General features: G+C 40.5%; 1 protein-coding gene across 3 annotated transcripts in view; it reads right to left on the bottom strand.

Annotated features, from left to right (window-relative positions):
• nlgn4xa (neuroligin 4 X-linked a) overlaps nt 1-17,329 on the bottom strand; it is a gene marked incomplete at both ends in the record, with an annotated part of 77,439 nt that extends 60,110 nt beyond the window's left edge. The window contains 2 exons of one of the 3 annotated variants that reach the window (XM_083895272.1): nt 5,283-5,333; nt 16,879-17,221. In XM_083895272.1, coding sequence (XP_083751398.1) covers nt 5,283-5,333; nt 16,879-17,068 — 241 coding nt within the window. Of the gene's footprint in view, nt 1-5,282; nt 5,334-16,878 lie in introns of all 3 variants that reach the window. The other 2 variants (XM_083895271.1, XM_083895273.1) reach the window with 2 other exon arrangements.
• Between the last annotated feature and the right edge of the window lie 1,511 nt (nt 17,330-18,840).

Genomic DNA, 18,840 nt, shown 5'->3' with positions numbered 1-18,840 from the left:
CAGAAGGGAGACCAAATAAAATTACCTGCTTAAGGGCCAATTCCAATTCCTATCTTAACCCTCAAGCTCAACCCTTGATCTTAACTGACCCTCAAAACCAAGTGTTGAGGGTTATTTTGTCACTTAGAAATGGGACACCCCTTAAATGCAGATACTTCTTTAGACTGTGGGGGGCAGAATAACGTGAAAGCTGCATCCAGTCTGTCAACTCCATTTATTTTTTTATTACGATCGGTTTGTCAGTCAAGTTATTAGGTTGTCAGTTAGTTATAAGATGATACTCATACAAATACCACAACCACGGACATATTCAGCTGACAGTTACCACACACCACGGCTTATTGAAAAGTAAACCGTAGCAAACGATCGCTTGTCCGCACCGGCCGGCTATTGACAAAAGATCGTGAAATAAAAATTAATGTTACGCAACAATGACGTAAGTAATCCATAATGTGGGCCTAAACTAAGATAATACAATGGTTTTCATAATTTTTATATCTCTATTAACAAAGAAAATACTTAATTTGTAGCGTACTCGTTTCGCTGCTTTCGGCTCCTTCTTTGTTATGTCAAAACACGCAATGCATTCTGGGTAGCCCTTGCTCCCAAGGGTGGTCTCGGAACTCAACTTAATTTTTCTGAGAATCAGCAAGCAATTGGAATTCACCCTAAGTCTACATCTGTGAAACTGGAATCATTCATTCCCTGCACCAAAACCCATAGACAGGGGTGTGGGAAGATGCTGCAGCACCCCCTACTGACAAGGGGTAAAACACACAGTGTGTAAATGGTTGTTTTTCTCCATTCTTTTAACCGTGCTATTGCTATTCACCCATTCATTCAATTTCGAGCCAGGAATCAAATCCACAACCTACACGTTGAAAGAAGACTTGCTGTACCACTGAGCTACTGTCGCCCATACTTAAACTTTAACTAACTAACTATCTCACTAACTGAAGGACAGTGTGTTGGTGCATGCATGTACAGTCTTGCATACAGCACCCCTTGGAAAGTCGCATGCACATGCCCATAGATAGAATGATAAAATGCTAAGTGACAAAAACATAACAAACGAGGCAGCAGCAGACCAGAAGCTCCTGTGTCCCCATGGGTTATTCTATGGACGTTGGTGCAGGAGAGTGAGCCGTTAACAAGCTCCAATTTCCAGTTGGAAAAAGCCATCTATCATAGACTTACGCAGGAAAAGCCCTTTGTTCTTGTGTCTTTGCTGGCTAATTCCTGAGTGACTGTCCTTTATTTGTTCAATTAGATTCTCGTTTTTTTATTTCTAAATGAGATCTACTGCTTGCTGGGGAACATACATGTCTTTCAAAGACAGCTGAACACTCTGTGGTTTGGTGGTTTAAAGAGGATGCCTGCTGCTCACACCAATTATTGTTTCTCTCCCAGTTGCTGCAGGCCATGACAAATGGAAAACGAGCTGTACTTTGTGCTGTGAATGCTGTACCTAAGCAGGCTTGGCAAGAAGCAACACAACCAGGCAGGCAGGCAGACGTGGGGCAGGTGGAGTGTATCATTCTCCACCGCCATGAAGGAAAACAGCGGTGGACGTCAAAATAAAGTCTCAGGAGCAGGTTATTAATCACCACTGTCCTCTGAAAATGGTGCCTTGTCGTTGCTAATGCCCCTGCATCTATTTTGCTATCTGCTCACCTGCAACCAAGTGTGGGCAGCAGTGGTAAGCGGTAAGTGTGAGGAGGATATGACCACCCGAGACCTACACCTGACAAATCTATTCTAGTTAAAAGCCAAACCTGTTAATCACGGAGCGGGACGAGGAAGGTTCCGTTCGTTATTTAGCTCCGTGTTTATGGACGTCTGGTGGAACCGTGCAGGGAAGACGGAAAAACAACCTTGAAGAAGCAGATGCGCGTAGAACATGACCGCTGCCATTAAGTTGTCATAGTTTCTAACTGATACACATGTAATGGCCGCTGAAGGCATTTGTGAGCACAGATACACTGCTCAGCTGGCTTTCCATCAAACAAACAGCCCGTTTGACTGTTACTACCTATCTCTTTTGCTTAGAATTGAGGAGGGGAGGGAGAGAGGGGACTCTTTGATCCGGTCTGAGGATCCCCTGCAGATTTCAAGCTATGCTTTATAGATGCAGGAGGAGAGGGTGGTCTCCAGGCGCAGTGTCCCAATCCTGTCAGCAAGGAGTGCACTTAAAACTAAAGAAATCTAACGACTTCAAGTGCTCTCTCCCCCCTCTCTTTCTGTTACGACCAGAGAGTCTCTCGCTCTCTGTGCTCTCTGGGGCCTGCGGAGCTGCCTGGGTGACTGTGCGGCAAGTTTGTCCCAGACATTCATCACTGACACCCGAGCCAAAGGGATAATATATTCCTCCACTGGCAGCGTGGTGTTGCATGCATTACTCATCTTTACTTGAGTGAGGGGGGTGGGATGGAATGGTGCAATAGTTGTGAGGGGAGGAGGAGGAGGAGGAGGAGGAGGAGGGCGGCTATCTGAATTTTCCATTGCCTCAAGTGTTGTCTTCTGTTAACGGGACAAATACAAATGGCAGTTAATAGAGGCGACGTAAAACAAGCACCCCCAACACCGCCACGATCACTGCCACCATCGCCGTCTGTCCCATCACGCTCTCCACTCAATGCACTCTACTTCCTGTTCAATACAGTTGCACTCACATGCCAAAATACAGCCGGGCCTTTTCTCTCCAGAGTCACAGAAAGTCATTATTGGGCCCACAGCCAAACAAAAATCTGTCAGAAACAGCTAAAGAGCGACTGGAAAACGGTGTGAGGATCGCAGTGTGTTGTAAAAGTACAAATAAATCAAATTGGTGGTCATAGAAGAGCATGCACATATGAAAAATGGGATAATGGGATTTTTTATTTAAAAGTGGCAGCAATGTTTACATCACCAATATTGTTTGAATATAAAAAAAAGCAAAGTCTACTTCACCTTTTCCAAATGGACAATTGTGAACTGTTTTCACTGGCAAATGTCTTTGAGATTGTGGCACTTAGATGTTTGTGCCACTTCATTTGAATGAAGGATTGTATATTTACCAAAGTCTCTAAATAACATGTTTAAACTTACTGATGGTGGCAGCAGTGGATTGACAACCTGATGTAAAATTGCTGCTTTTCCCTGTGGAATGAGTGAAGGGTTTATACAAAAAGGTAAATACAAAGCAACACAAACCTCAGTTTGCAGTGAGAGATATAAGAGCGTAGAGCACATTAGGTGTGAGCTGAGCCGTCTACAGTGCTGCTAGATTTCTCTGCAGCAGTCGCTGAGGAATAGGTGGAACCACAGGGGAGCCACAGAAGTAATTCATTGCCACTGCAGATGTTCAAACAGTCAGAGTACATAGATTCTGCACACTCTCCTAAAATCTCAGGCAGTGCCTGAGGACATGCTCTTCCAAGATCTCTCTCCATATACAGATGTTTTCTCTGGGTGCACACCTTTTTCTGTAGTTGCAGAAACTAGGACCTAAAAAGGCCAACACTTCTACTTCTCCTCTTCTATTTTAGCTCGCATCTTCATCTCTGTTACACTATAAGCAGGCTGAGAACATCTCAGTGGGATCACTAATGCCAACATGATCAAAGGCCTTGTTATGTCATGTTGTATCACAATTCCAGTGTGGATATTTAATATTTCGCCACACCTGCTGTAGAAAGTTTTATTATTATTATTATTATTTTATCCATTTAACAACATAGCAGTGTCTGCCCATGATCTGGATCTTGTAATTTGAGGTAAAGGGTATATGCAGGAATCCTGAATTAATTTAATTACCTCTCTTAGACTTTTCCAGGCCTTCTCAAAATATATTAAAACCTTATCGCCATCTATAGAAATCTATGGAAAACCTACATTTTCACAATTTTGGAGTTCATTTTGTGGGATTTTGGATATTATTTCGCGTCAGGAGGAGCATGTTTGCTGTTGCTAGATGCGTAACGTTAGAAAAGGTAAATAAATGCATTCATGTATAGTTTTTACAGCCAAACTCAAAATTGAATACCTCATGAAATCGGAATTAAGAATTAAATAATTTTATACTATTTAATACTTTTTAAGGGCCTTAATTTTCCCAAAATTGATTAATCAACTTTTAATACTATTTAAAACCCTGTGGACACCCTGTATACCACAACTGTTAGGGAAAGGTTTATTTGGGATTTTGTTAATATCAATACAAATAACTACACTGTTTATAATGCATTTTTGCTTCGATAAAAAGCTTTCAGAATAACTTGATTGTGGTGAATTAACTTTTATATGATACAAAAAAAGTCTGTAACAGGTTAGTGGTAGGACCCAAACGCAGTACAATTCAGTTCTCTAAACAGAAGCAGAGTCCCATGGGTCTCCTGGAGGGTGAAATGGGCCAAGCCAAAGAGGAACACCCAGTGAGCAGGTGAAGCAGAAGAGGTGGAAGTGGTTGACAGGCAGAGTGGAGCAGGTGAGGAGGTGTAGACTGTGACATATTCCTGCACAGAGCTATATGGCTAATGGCTAAGCTGTGAAGAAAAACGCACGATGTATGTGCATGAGTATTGCATCCATCTTTGGAGGAACACCGATAAAAAACAAAAAACTGCCCATAAGAATGTATTTCAGAAATGTCACTGCTTCTTCTCGCAATTGACTGTCTGCTTTCCCCAGAAGACAAATGTCGTCTGATAACTAAGAACGTCTCCTGAGGCAGACTCAGCGATAGAATACCCAGCACAGACAAAGAAGGAAACTGCACAATTTAGTTATTATCATGCAAAGGAGAGAGATGTTAATTTAAAAAGGGAAGAAAAGTGGCAAAAAATGTCTATGTGCCACTGATGAACAAATTTCTACTGTCAAAACTACACGGGTTACTGTTCATGCTTCACCGAGCGATGAAGGAAGAAAAAAGGAAACGTAGAAAAGGAAAAAAAGGGGGACATGATCATTTTGACAAAATGAATTTATAAGAGGAGGCAAAAGAACATGCAGAGCATAATTCAGATCACATTTGAGTTAGTAAAAAAAAAAAAACAGGTGAGAAAAGAAGAACTGGGCCCTCCTGCATCAGAAAAGACTCCAAAGAGAAACAAGGCTGTCACAAAAACGAAGAGCCGAGTGGAGACGTGTCAAAGAAGCACTTTAAAGGAAGTGGAAAAAAAAGCAGGGATTAAAAGGGGTCAAATGAAGTTGATTAAAAAAAGGTCTGTAAGTTTGCGGTCATGCATCAGTGCCAGGCTGGTCTTTGGTTGGTCAAAAAAAGGGGATAAGATAGAAAATACCTTTATTGTGGCCACCATTACTGCTGAAATCTGCGGCTTGACTGTTTGCTCCTGGTGTTGAGGAGAAAAGTAGAATAAAAAGGGGAGACATTTACAAAAAGAGAGAAGAAAAAAGTGATCTTAGCCAAAAAAAAAAGGAAGAAAAATAACATGAAAAAGGTCATGGTGCTATGAGAGAAAAACACAGTGAGCCGACCAAGCTGTGACATGATCAAGAACACAGCAGCAGCAGCCTGGCAGGGTCAAAACAGCAATTTGTGACAGAACAATCTGCAGAAACAAATCTGCCACACTGGTGGGACACACACTCTCATTAACTGTACAGACAGTGTGCCGCTGCAAAGCAGCCGAATCAGTCACGAAGAGCTTAGGCTTCTCAAGGGTGTTGGATTCACCATTTAGATGAAATTCAAGTTGAAAGGCATAAACAAAAAACAACAACAAGGTTTTGTTCCATAATAATCATGTGCTTATTAATGCCATGAAGGAAGTATCTAACCCGACCCAATCAGGGTAATTCCATCATTTAAAAAAAAAAAAAGGGGGGGAGTTCTGTTTCTTTTTTGAAGCATGGATGAGGACAGCACTGACCATAAGATAGGAGGATAGGATAGGAGACGTTTACATAAAAAATCTAGACTCACTTAAGTCTAAATCAACATACACGCTTAGAAATAAGGATTCCAAAAGGGTCCATACGTGTTCCGAAAGGGTTCTTGGTAACACTAATGGTTCCAGTAAGAATCATTTTGATCCAGAGAACCCTTTAAAACCCCTTCCTGAATAAAGGGTTTTAAAAGGGTTCTTGTTGAAACCCTCCAAAGGTGGAACCTTTATAAAAAGGTTCTACCTGGAGCCAAAAGGGGTTCTCCTAGGGGTCTGCAACCTGCGGCTCTAGAGCCACTCTGCAGTGGCTCCTTGTAGCTTTAGAGATCAAGGCGACAAATAAAAGTGTTTTAATATCTTGTGCATCACATCCATTGTCGACGTAAAATTCAATATTCAGTACATGTTTGGATGTGTCCTGTCCATCTTTGGATCCACATACCGGTTTCTCGATCATGAACAACATACAATCTAAATATTTGCTTCATTTATTTCAAAGTGTGTTCATTTTAATTTCTTTAATTTGTCACAAACAATGAAACAATGGAAGAACCAGGTCTACGAGGTCTAGAGGTTGGGTATAAACTGAACAGTAGTTCTTAAATGTCATAAATGAAAGAGACTATTACTATTGTATATAGTTTGTCTGTATAAAAATCTTTATACATGTTATTATCTTCATCTTGTGTGTTATTTTGCGGCTCCAAATGAATTTTATTTGGGTGGAGAGATGACAAAAATGGCTCTTTTCATCCTAAAGGTTGCAGACCCCTGTCCTATGAGGACAAGCCGAAGAACCTTATATGGTTCTCCTTCGCACTTTTGTTTCTAAGAGCGTAGGAATATGTTCACTGCTTTATCTCATGGTTGGAAAAGCCTTAAGTGACTGGAAACTGACATTTGTAAAGTGTTTGCTCTCCATGATTTTAGCTTGTAGGGACAGGAACTGTTGGTCATGTTTGTGCCTTTTAGGTTAATAAATGAATCCACAAGTCCTTAAAGTCACAAATGAACATACATATACTTACTGAGGGAAGCAGTGACTCAACAACTCCTGTGTAGCTCAGTATAACATCACAGATTTTCTCTACAGACTCACAGTGAGATAAAGCAGCAAAGATGTACAGAACTTGGAATACATACTTGGAACTATGTCCCTTGTTTGTGTATCAAACTGTTTGCCAAAATACCAGAAGAAAACCAGGAAACCAAGGCTGCGACAGCTACTATGAGTTGAATCCAAAGCTTATGGGACAGGTGACCTATACGGTTGTTGCTTCAGCGCTCAGGATGGGGAACATGTTGCTATGCCAGCTGGTGTCTGGCCAGGTAAACATGAACAGCAGCCAACAAGCTGAGCCAACAACAATGTATGAGACACAACAAACAGAAGTTTAGTCTTCTGTCATTTTGATGAAGAGGTCTCTTCTACCCAGGCTAAGATAGACACTTTCACCTGTCATAATGTTTAGCTTGAACTTCTTTAGTAGGGGTGTTGCAGCTGATTACATGAAACTCTATGTTCAGGTCTGCAGAGGAGACGGCAATAACACCATGGTCAGAAACACAAGAGAGGGAGCATTACACTAGTTTCCAGCCAAAAGCTTCAAGGTCAACTTAAGATGCATGATTTGAAGGTCCAGTGCATAACAGTTAAGAGAGTTTTATTGGCCATGATTCAACATATGACCCTTATATATATTTGTAACACAGAACAGTTTTTGTAGCCTTAACACAAACTATTCAGAAGATTGACATTGTTTCTGATATGTAAAGGCCACCGTAGTTCCTGGACATGCTTGTAAAAAGATGGAGGAGTGAGCAGAAGAGTGCAATCTGCAGTCTCACCACTAGATGTCGCTAGCTCTTACACACTGACCCTTTAACGTCAGTTTGGTGTGCTGACATGCGAGTTTGCACAAACAAAACTGTGTGCAGCACAATGGAAAACAAGGACATTGTGCAAACAGGTTTAATATAATGACAATTTTCCAAAAATGTCTATCTTTATGGAAATTCAATGGTATTATCATTATTATTATTACAGTGATAATGATGCACATTGTGTTTTAGGCCCTTCAGCTAGCTCTATGTTATTACTGCCTCAGTGTAATAAACTGAAAAACAACCCATTATCCACAATGCAATTCTCCTCAAGTTATTACACCGAGCAAAATCTATCATCTGTACATCCTAATTGTACTCTCACCTCTATGATGTGTACTGCAGCATTCACTGATCAGCAAATAGTGGCCAATGGCTCTCAACAGGCACATAATGTGTTAGCATGGCGAGGGCGGTGGAGTGTTTGCACAATATAGCCGTTTAGTGAGAGAGCGAGCTGCACAAACATGGGCCGGTGCCATGTCAGTGTAACCCAGCCAAGCATGAACGGCCACATCTGCTCACACTGGTCGCACATAAACACACAAATCTATGTACAACATGCAAGCTGCAATAAACCGAAATACATAAGCACACATTTTTTTTTTTTTCTTTGTACAAAGGAATCCACCTGGCCCACACAGCGGAGTAGTGGCTCACACTGTTGCCTTGCAGCAAAAAACACAGCAGGGTTCGTGACCGGGGTCTGCATGGAGTTTACATGTGTCTGAATGGATTTTCTCTGGGTTCACCAGTTTCCTCCCACAGTCCAAAAACATGCAGAGGTTAATTGAACACACTACATTGCCTGTAGGTGTGAGTGTGAGAGTAAATGGTTGTTTGTCTCCGTGTGTTACCCCCCCCCCACTCCCCCTTCGCCCTGTCACAGCTGCGATTAGCTCCAACAACCTGCGATCCTCATGGGGAGGATAAAGTGGTAGATAATGAAGGAATAAACCCTGAATGCACGTGACTGATTTATACTATATAGAGTATATATATAGAGAGAGTAGTGATCAGTCTTTAAAACAGTATTAAGCTCATTTCAGGCCCAGTTATTTATATATAAATTCTGCAAACGAACAACTGGAAACACGATAATGATGATTCTACAATAGTGTCATATCAACACACAAAAATGGGATTTATAGCCAAACAAATAACAAATAAACAACGAAGCCGATAATTGTTGACAGACTCCCATACGCTTCTACAATGTTGTCAATCAAAAGCTGGGTTTAGACAATCGTCGTGCTTAAGCCCAATGTCCACGCTCGCCCAAATGCTCCATTGCCTCCGAGTGAAGCTGAGCTTCCCTGGAAGTGACGTTTTTAGCGTATTTTTACCAATCACCATTGAGCTCACCACAGTGAAAAAAGACCTACTCTGTGCCATCCCACAGAGAACATTAAAGCTTAGCTAAGGAGTTTTAATCACGTAAATCACTAAAGACAATCCGTCATCGGTGATAAACAGCTGATTCTAAACAAACTAGTGACATTATTGAAATGTAAATACAACACAGCACATATTTGACTATTTCAGAGGAAGCTGAGCTTCCCTTGCTGTGTCTCGAGGATCATATATGCAGTATATATGCATATGTTTTTGTCAGCCCTAAGTAGGAGCTCACTATTCTGAACCAAAATCAACTAATTAAGCGGATGATCGGCTCCTGTGAGCAAAGGGGTGAGATATGTGTCATACTTTTCAATTCAAAATGATGAAAGTGGTCCGTCTCTTCTCGGTAATGAAACTATAAAGTACATCCATAATATACCATTTAAAGTCATCTCAGAACATTTTCTATTTGCTTCAGTGCATTCTGAATTTTTTCTCTTATTGTGCATACTGCCACTGACCATTAGCGACCACCGTGTACGAGTGCACTTTAGCTGTTGTTACATTAGCTCTGCACCTAATGATAAAATGTCTGGAAGACATTAGTATACGTACTAATAATATGAAAGATGGGAATATTGCACAACACAGTGCACTTAAGTAATCAAATTATTGCTGCACACTTACACAATTTCCTCAATGCCAGTTTTATGATATTGACATGAAGTCAACTTTTTTTCAGTTTCTTTAAAACATATCATTTTACTGGAGAGTCATGCACCTGGATGCTGGATTGCCCAAAGTGCGCCTAAACTAAAAATCAAAATATCACGTCACCGTTTATGCTGTTTTTTCTTTTTGAGCTTCTTAGGCTGATATTTGATGTAAAAAATGAAGCTTTGTAACAGAAATACAATGGAGAGTTGTTAATTTACAATGTGAAATGATAGTTAAAGGTGTCATATGTAAGAATGTGGCCAAAACTACATTCAAATTCAAAATACCGAGGTCTTTTAGGTTCCGTTTTCTGACGTAACTGGCAACCCGTAGTTGCTCGGCAGCTGAGACTTTACTGACTGCAATGATTGGTAGACGGAGGTAGGTGGCGCCACATGCCAAAACATGATTTCAAAACATAAACATTATTTGCAGTCTGCAAATAATTTTTTTTTTAATGCAAATATTTTGTCTGTACTGTTGTTGTTGGTGAGTTCAGTTTGTTATATGAACATTATTCCTGAGTCTCTGTGACATATTAGGAGGATTTTATGGCCAGTTGATTTAGATTTATTACATAATGCACCTTTAATTTAGAACCCTGTAAGATCCCAGTACTTGCTTGCATATTTGTTCACTTATGTGAACCACATCAAGTTTCAAAAATCCAAATATAAGTGGATGTTGTTTAACTTTATTTCCTACATCAGGACTGTAAGTGAAGCACAGATCTGGACGCTCGGCTTTGACGAATAAAGCAGTGGAAGACTGCTGACTTTACAACCAACACAATTACGTAATCCCTTGATGTGTTTGGCATTGAGGTGGCAGGTAAATAAAAGCAAACAGCAGTGGCTTCTGGGAAAATGCAGTCTTAGAGCAATTGTATCCTTCTGTTTCCCTCAGTTTACTTCATTTCATCTGTATAAAGTGCAGCAAAGACTATTTTAATTAAAGAGGCAGCTTTCCCCTAACACTGCGCAAAAAAGCTGAGAAATGTCTTTGGTTTGCAAGCTCGGAATAAATCACCTCTGCTGCTGCTGCTGCTGCTGCTGAAGCCATAAACTGCCTGTAGCGCTGGTGGAAAGGTTACGTGGTGGAAACAGACGACTTCAACGCGGAGCTGCATCTCACATTCGAGCCAAGTATTGAGCAGCAAAACAAATCCAAGAGATGTTGACAATTAAAAAATGGAGATGAGCGTTTTTTCTCTCCCTCATCTTCACGCTACAGCTGCGTGTTTACCGCCCTCGAGTCGGTCAGAGCGCTGCTACTGCAGAGGCGATGGCACACGTACAGCACAATCACAGGATCAAAATCACTGGTCTGATGTTTCCATTATGATTATCGTGTCATTCATTTGAATCCAGCATCCATTGCATCTTCAGTTTTCTACATTAATGCACATGGCTTTTCTGTTTCCATTTTCTAATGTTCTATTCCCCAAAAACAAAATGAATGCAGTTCCAGAATCATTACAGCTGGCGAATCAGCGAGCGAATGTTACACGGCGACCATCGATTATGTGCTGTCACTGCGTCTGTGCAGAATCCACGTCCAACACCCCCAATAGTTTATGGACGACCATTTCACGAAGTCAGTATTCTGCGCCAGTATTTTGGTCGATTATCCATATGTGAGAAAAGTGGTGATGGGTCCATCTCCATCTGGAACCAACTAAACATTATTAGCTGCTAATCACACTGTGTCCTTACCCTGACGTATACTAGCGATGAAAAAAGATTGATTCAACACAATATTTCATGACATGATATCATACTGATCGTGGTTGGCAGACATTCTTTAGCTATACAGATTACTGCAAGAGCTTTTCTTAAAATTGGTGGCAAAATGCAATAGATCATATTACCACCATTGTACCAGGATATGTATCATATCCCCAGATTCTGGCCAATATACAGCCCTAAAGTACACCCTGCTTTATCAGGTGACTCTAAATGGAACCATAATTTACAAAATAAAAATCACTGCATTGAATTCATAAGTTAACTGACCTGCTCCACACTCCGTTCCTCAATTTTTTTAGCTTTGACTTTTTAATTTGTCGGTTTTATTTTATCTTAACTTGTGTGTTTGATTTATCCTCTTATGTAATATGTAAATCGACCTTGAGTGTTTAGAAAGGCACTCAAAGAAGACCTGAAACTAGCGAATAAGACCATAAAGTCATGAATGTTTGCATTAAAGGCGCCATATGTAAGAATGTGGCCAAAAATGGTTACTACATTCAAATTCAAAACACAGAGGTCTTTTAGGTTTCGTTTTCTGACGTAACTGGCAACCTGTGGTAGCTCGGCAGCTGAGACTCTACTGACTGCAATGATTGGTAGACGGCGGTAGGTGGCGCCACATGCCAAAAAGTGATTTCTAAACATTAAAGAAAAAATTTAATGTGAATATTTTGTCTGTACTGTTGTTGTTGGTGAGTTCAGTTTGTTATATGAACATTATTCCTGAGTCTCTGTGACATATTAGGAGGATTTTATGGCCAGTTGCTTTAGATTTATTACATAATGCACCTTTAATTTCAATAAAGACTTGCGTAAAACAGTGGAGTCGCCCTCTGGTGGCCATTTAGGAGACTAGAGGTTTCTGACAGTTCCTCATTGGCTTCACATTGTGAGCCTAAAGAAACTGAAAGTCCATTTACATACAGTCGAGTGACACTGAAACAGGTTGTGTGTGTTCGGTTCACCCTGAATGCCCAGTACGATGATGTCATAGTCATTTAGATATTTGTTTCCATGTCTACAGGAAGAGATTAGGTCAGTTTATATTTTGTGGCTGATCCAAACCAGCCTCACTATCACTTCTTCCACTCAGTCTCTCTTTATGCAGACAAATGGAAAAAAAAAAAGCTCTGGGGGCATTTGAGCTGCACAGGCTGCAGCAGCACCTTGTCTGCTCAGCCAGAGGATTGAGCAGGAAATCTGAAAGGCTATGACAATGCGGTCGTTTGAGCGCGCTCAGAGGAAGACATAATGGATTTCAACTTCAAATCAGATGACAAAGAATCGCCGTCACTTAATCTGTCAGCCCGCTTGAGGTGCAGTAAAAACCATAAATCTGTCCCAGATCCTTGGCCGCCAGGATATTTTGACATTACACCAGATTTGTGAAAAGGCCAACATGGAGGATATAAAGATGATAGGCAGTGAGTGGAGCTCTAACTGTCTAAGTGGAACAGACGTGTCACTCCCACTGAACTCAGGCTGTGGGGACATTTCACTGTGGCTCTTTTAGCCGGCGCTCTGTGTCATTTTGTTTTGCAGCACAAGGAAATGATGTCACTAATTCTTAAAAGCATTAAAAACCTAGAAAAAGAATAACATTTAATACAAAATTCACCTACAATATACAGTGATTGTCGTGAGTTTCCATGATTGGGCTAATCGTCAATATTTAATATTTATACAATATATTTTGACAATAGTGTCTAGCTCTCAAACATACAGTCCAAGCGATTTATTCTTATGTGACACAAGGGGGAGACTGCAATCTTTCCGTGTCTCATCTTTGAACCAAAAGAACAATTTATTTATTGACCTCCGCCAAGGAGGTATATGAGTTTGTTTGTTTGTTTGTTTGTTTGTCTGTCTGTTAGTAACATAACTCGAAAAGTCGCAGATGGATTTGGATGAAATTTTCAGGAAATATCCGCAATAGGACTAGGAACAATTCACTTTCGGGTGTGATCAGTAGATGCTCTCACTATTTTTATTGCTATTTTGTGGGGGACTGAGCTGCCTTGGGTCAGGTCTGCGCTCTCCAAGTGATTTTCTAGTTTCATATAAAATGTGAGTCATTTTTATAAGTTTAAGCACATTTTTTTTTGCAATGATCACAATAATATCTTGATGTTTTATTTGTATTTTGTCATAGTATAGCTGTTTTTGCTAATATACATGGGAGGATATGAAAATATGAAAAACAACTGATTTACAACAGTTTTGCAATAACTGAAAAACAACTCTTTAAACTGCTGTGTTTTCTTAAAAACGTAAAAATCTGTTTTACGATTTGCATACCTTTTTAGATTATGTGTTATCCTGAATTTCTTTAAAAGATCCCAGAAGCACAATTGATTAGATTAAAGATGGCCCATATATTGTTTTTAATTTTCTACTTTGATTTTTACTGGACTGAATGTCAATCATGAAGTTCCTGGAGTAACAGAAAAGGCACAGACTCCCCCTTGTGGCACTCAAATAACAAGGATTGTTGACAATTTGCATGTCTGTAAAATTTCAAAGATAAGATTATAGCAAATTCACCTCACTCAACCTATTGTAAAGGCTTTTATATGCAGTAGCACACTATTATAATGCACACGGTCCTCATCTGCTTCTAGGCTTTAAAGGAAATGTATGTAATCGCAGAACACCTTGGCATGGATGCTTAAAAGGAAATAATGCCGGTCCGTAGAAAAACCCATTACAGGCTGCGACTACTATTGGTTATTGTTTAAGAAAAAATGCCCACAAAACAAGCAGAAAAAGCAAATTGCATTATACCTAAAGGATTGTTACGCACCGATTTACTGTTCCCACTGAAGAACAATAACTCTGCAGGGTTTTTTTTTTCTTTTTAGGCGATACTAAATCATTTGAGAAAAGCCCCTGACCGTGCACCGACGCAGGATTGTGAGATTATCCCTCTCCGGCACTTTTTAATCTACCATGTACTCAAGAGCTCAAACTAAATTTAGCACGGAGCTGTCAAAGATCTCTGCCAGACACACACGTTAATGTGCTTTCACTATCCTTCCAGAAGCCGTCTGCGCTGACACGATGCTCCACCTGACCTCCAAACACTTACTCTCTCTCTCACACACACACACACACACACAGCTTGTTACAGGACGCAGACATGACCTAAGACAAGCTGGAGACATGGAGGTTTACTGAAAACATGGCTGCCAGCAGGGGCACAAAGAGGATTTTTTATTTTAACTCTGAACAAAAGGGTTGCCTCATGAAGTCCACCACATCATGACAATATGAGGTTTCTCACCCTCAGGCAGCCATTTCTGACAAGACAAACCACTGACTCTCCTGCACCAAAGACCAGTTCTTAGCTCAACAAATGCTTCATTTGGTAAATTAGTGTCACAGAAGTCAATCTGAACAAAGGATTTCAAACACCAAAGTCGCAAAATATCATAGAGCTGAAACGAACACTGTGTTTTGCTCAGAGGACAGGGTTGTAGTAATGTCGCAACATGTTGAATGCCAAAAATTTGCAGTGACCCGCCACATCTCAGTCTCAGTAGGAAACCTCCCTGAAGGGGCCCCACGTCAATCCCACGATCCCACCTCACGTTAACATGTGTGAAGTTATCGTGCTTGGAAGTTGGAATTGAAGCCGATGGAAAACGAAATGGAGTTATCGATCAGGTAGTGAGAAGAGGAAGAAAAATGATGCTGGAGCACATAATCATAATCATAACATTAACAGTAAATGACTGTCGTTATTGAACTGTTACTTCAACAGCAGCTAACATTAGCGTCAGAATGCTAGCTGATGCTAACGCTAACTAGTAGAAATGGGGCCGTGTAGGTACGACCCCGTAGAAATAGTGCTTAAAAGGTGCTGATGAGGGATTGCCTGCTGTGGGTTTAGTACTCCCACTGTTTTCTGCAGCGGGAAATATTGCATCAAAGTGCAGCGCAAGCCTCATTTTCTGACACTTGTTGATTTGTTTTTTCTTTCCTCCGTATTAACAACACGCTCATTTAAACTCACACCTTGGCACTTACAAGCACCTGAGTGTTTTTTCTTTTAAAGACTGTAATCTGCGAGCAGCAGACATGGTAATTAACACACACCAGTGACAACAATGTGATATTTACATCTGTTTAAAAGATCGTATAATAACTGCAGGGAAGCATTCCAAGAAAATTCGACAGCTATCAACAGTTTAGGTTAATATCGACAGCCGCTGTAGTTAACCGTTAACCGTGAGGGTTTTGGTGCTTAATTCTAGGACTTAACTCGTCATAGTCATTTATTTTAATTATTTTGATTTAGGTTATGACTTAAATTCAGCTTGTTTTTGTATCTGTTCTGTCTTGATTTTTTTGTTTGTTTGTTTTTGCATTGGCAAAAAACATGTTCTGACAATTACTTGATTCATACTTGATTAGTAAAATAATAGTTGCTGCTCTATTTGATTTCCTGGTGGAGGCAGCCCTAAGAGAAACGTAAAATCACTGATTTTCTCAAAGGACTTTGGTGTGGCAGTGAGTACTTCACAAAGTGACACAAACTTTGTATTCCAATCGGAAAATGCTGTGTAACACTAAGATAAAGCAATTAATCTATATATTATTTAGATATTGTCGACTAAAGCAAGTTGAGTGAACTTTTTGTTAATCGAGCTTCCCTCTCTCAGGATGGTGTTATAAATTAAATTTGATCTTTTTGTGTGTGAAATAAAATATCCCCTGTGTATTAGCCTTGTAAAGCTCCTCATTGCACCATCCTCTTCCCTTTCATGTTTTTCCATTTTGACATTGTTTCTTTTGGAAAGCATAATGAGGTTGTTGTTAAGGTCATTTAACAATACTCGCATTGATGTCGTACATTTAAAATCTGAATGAGTCAAGTGTTGCTGTCTATAAACTCAAGCCATATTTACGGGTTAGTTTACCCTTTGATACGTTATCACGAACACAAGAGACCATTCAGATAATTAAATACAAACAAAAGCCTTTTATCTTTCGTATCATCGCCTGGGAGTAAAACTGCATGAGCTGCCACTGTACTGTACCACATTCAATAGCATAAAGGAACACACCATGGTTCACTGATAGAATATCAGTAAATCTTCAATGGAATATAAGGATGGCGAGACTTAAATGTACAGAGTTTGGAGTAGACCTGCACAAGCAAGTGCAGAAAACAGAACTGCAGGAAAGAAAGAAAGAAAGAAAGAAAGAAAGAAAGAAAGAAAGAAAGAAAGAAAGAAAGAAAGAAAGAAAGAAAGAAAGAAAGAAAGAAAGGCAAAAGAAGACCAGTGACCTACCGTCCTCTGTGGGGACGTAGATGTTCAGGTACAGGCAGTCCTCGCTCTGTTCTTGCACGTAGGTCACCAGTGTATCCAGGTTGGCTGTGAACCACACGGGGAGCATGTCATTGAGTAAAAAGCGATCCTCTAAGAACTGAGGACAAACTGGAGCAAACTGAGTAGCATTCCTGATGCCCGGCCAGGACATCGGTGGCTCCGGTGGCTGGAACCTGCGCTCTCCAGTTGGCGGCAACGCATACGGGATCCCCAAATACTGCTCCACTGGTCCCAGGATTTCATTCGGTAACGTAACCTTCACGCCCCGCAATTTCCCATAATTGGTCGTGACCACCGGGTGCTGCTGGGCCTGAACTGTGGCCGCACAGATGGACGTCAGGCCGACCAACAGCAGGAGGTTGGCCTTGGCTGTGGGGTGACGCATCCATGAAGGGCCACAGAGCGGTGACATACTCCTGCTGTGCTGAGCCCGAGCCTGGCAGGTCGTGGTTGTTGGATCCTCGGCGCGATCTTCGACCTCGCTGACCCTCCACCAAGATCGATCCTGCTGCTCCTCCTCCTCAGCCGAGCAGAAGAGCATTCTCAAAGCTCCCCATCCTGAGAGGCTGCACGGAGACTGACCACTGCTGCTGCTGCACGACTCCCGGGTCCAGAACAGGGGAGAGCCTGGTGTGGGCTGAAGTTACCTAGACTCCAGCTTGATGGAAAAAACCTGAAAGAACAAACAGAAAGCAAACAAAGCTGATACAAAATGGCATCATGGGTAATGATATTAACACATTTAGTGGCTGAACAGCAGATCCAGTATTTGGTCACAAATACTATCAAAGCCAGTTATCCTTATTGATTTTAGATACGAGGACGCAGTCTCCAGGAATGATTATGTTTGTCCACCATTTTGATTCGAGTGTTCTATCAAAATTGTGCCGAATAAATGAAGAAAAAATGTAAAATACCATGAATTAAAGTAACACCCTGTCTTTACAGTCTCACTGTTGAGACATAAAAGCTATAAAAAAATAACTGGGACAATGTTAAACCTCCGTGGTTCATGATTCGTCTATGACTAATTCAATGTTACTTCCAAGCCTTAAAACTTCTATTATGGAACCATTGGGTCCTTTTACAGGTCGTCATCTTTTTTTAATTCAAACAAATTAGAAAGGTTGAATTCTACTCTTCATCACCACAGATGAAGAGTAGAATTCAACCTTTCTAATTTGTTTGATTTGAAAGCACACACAGACACGGCACTATACCTGCATTTTATGTTCCAGAGCTTTGCTTAAGGAAACTTTCCCTTGGAAATTGATTCGAATTTATGTAAATATTTGTCATCCGTGGTCAGCCATCATTGTGTTACTGTAACGATAAAGACTCAATTCAAGTTAAAGACTTCCATTAAAAGTGGGCATTTTCAGGCGGTTTTGAGAAATTACAATTAAAGGTAGTGGGGATACGGTGACCTCTTCTGATTGGCTGAAATAGGTTAATCATTTTCGGGCTAATCCTTGAGAGAGGTCCAATTTAAAGTCTGCCTTGTGGGCTTGGAAGGAACCTGCATGGACATTTGTGTCAAAACCCAAATTGCACACAACCTCATAATTCAATTTCCTGTTGGAGCTCTCACCTCATTCCACTGGCCCTAGGTCTGAAGACATTTAAAATGCTTTTTTGAAATTGAAATGTTGAAGAAAATCTCACACCAGACTACAGCAATTTAAAGGGCTGATGAACTGGTGCCTTAGTTAAATAAGAAATGAATATATGTGGGGGGAAAAAATAACCGTGACACTTAAATCAAGCTTTTCTGATATCAAATATGGAAGAGCTGCATGAATACATCCAATCTAATCCAATCCAACAGAGTTGTACATCACATGAATACATAAAAACAGGCAGGATATGAAGCAATGTAAACTAAAAGCAATATAAACACAAATAAACAATAATAAAAAAATG

Source organism: Microchirus variegatus (assembly GCF_963457635.1).
Source record: "Microchirus variegatus genome assembly, chromosome: 1".
NCBI classification, from domain to species: Eukaryota; Metazoa; Chordata; class Actinopteri; order Pleuronectiformes; family Soleidae; genus Microchirus; species Microchirus variegatus.
This window is presented reverse-complemented; position numbering and strand designations above follow the sequence as displayed.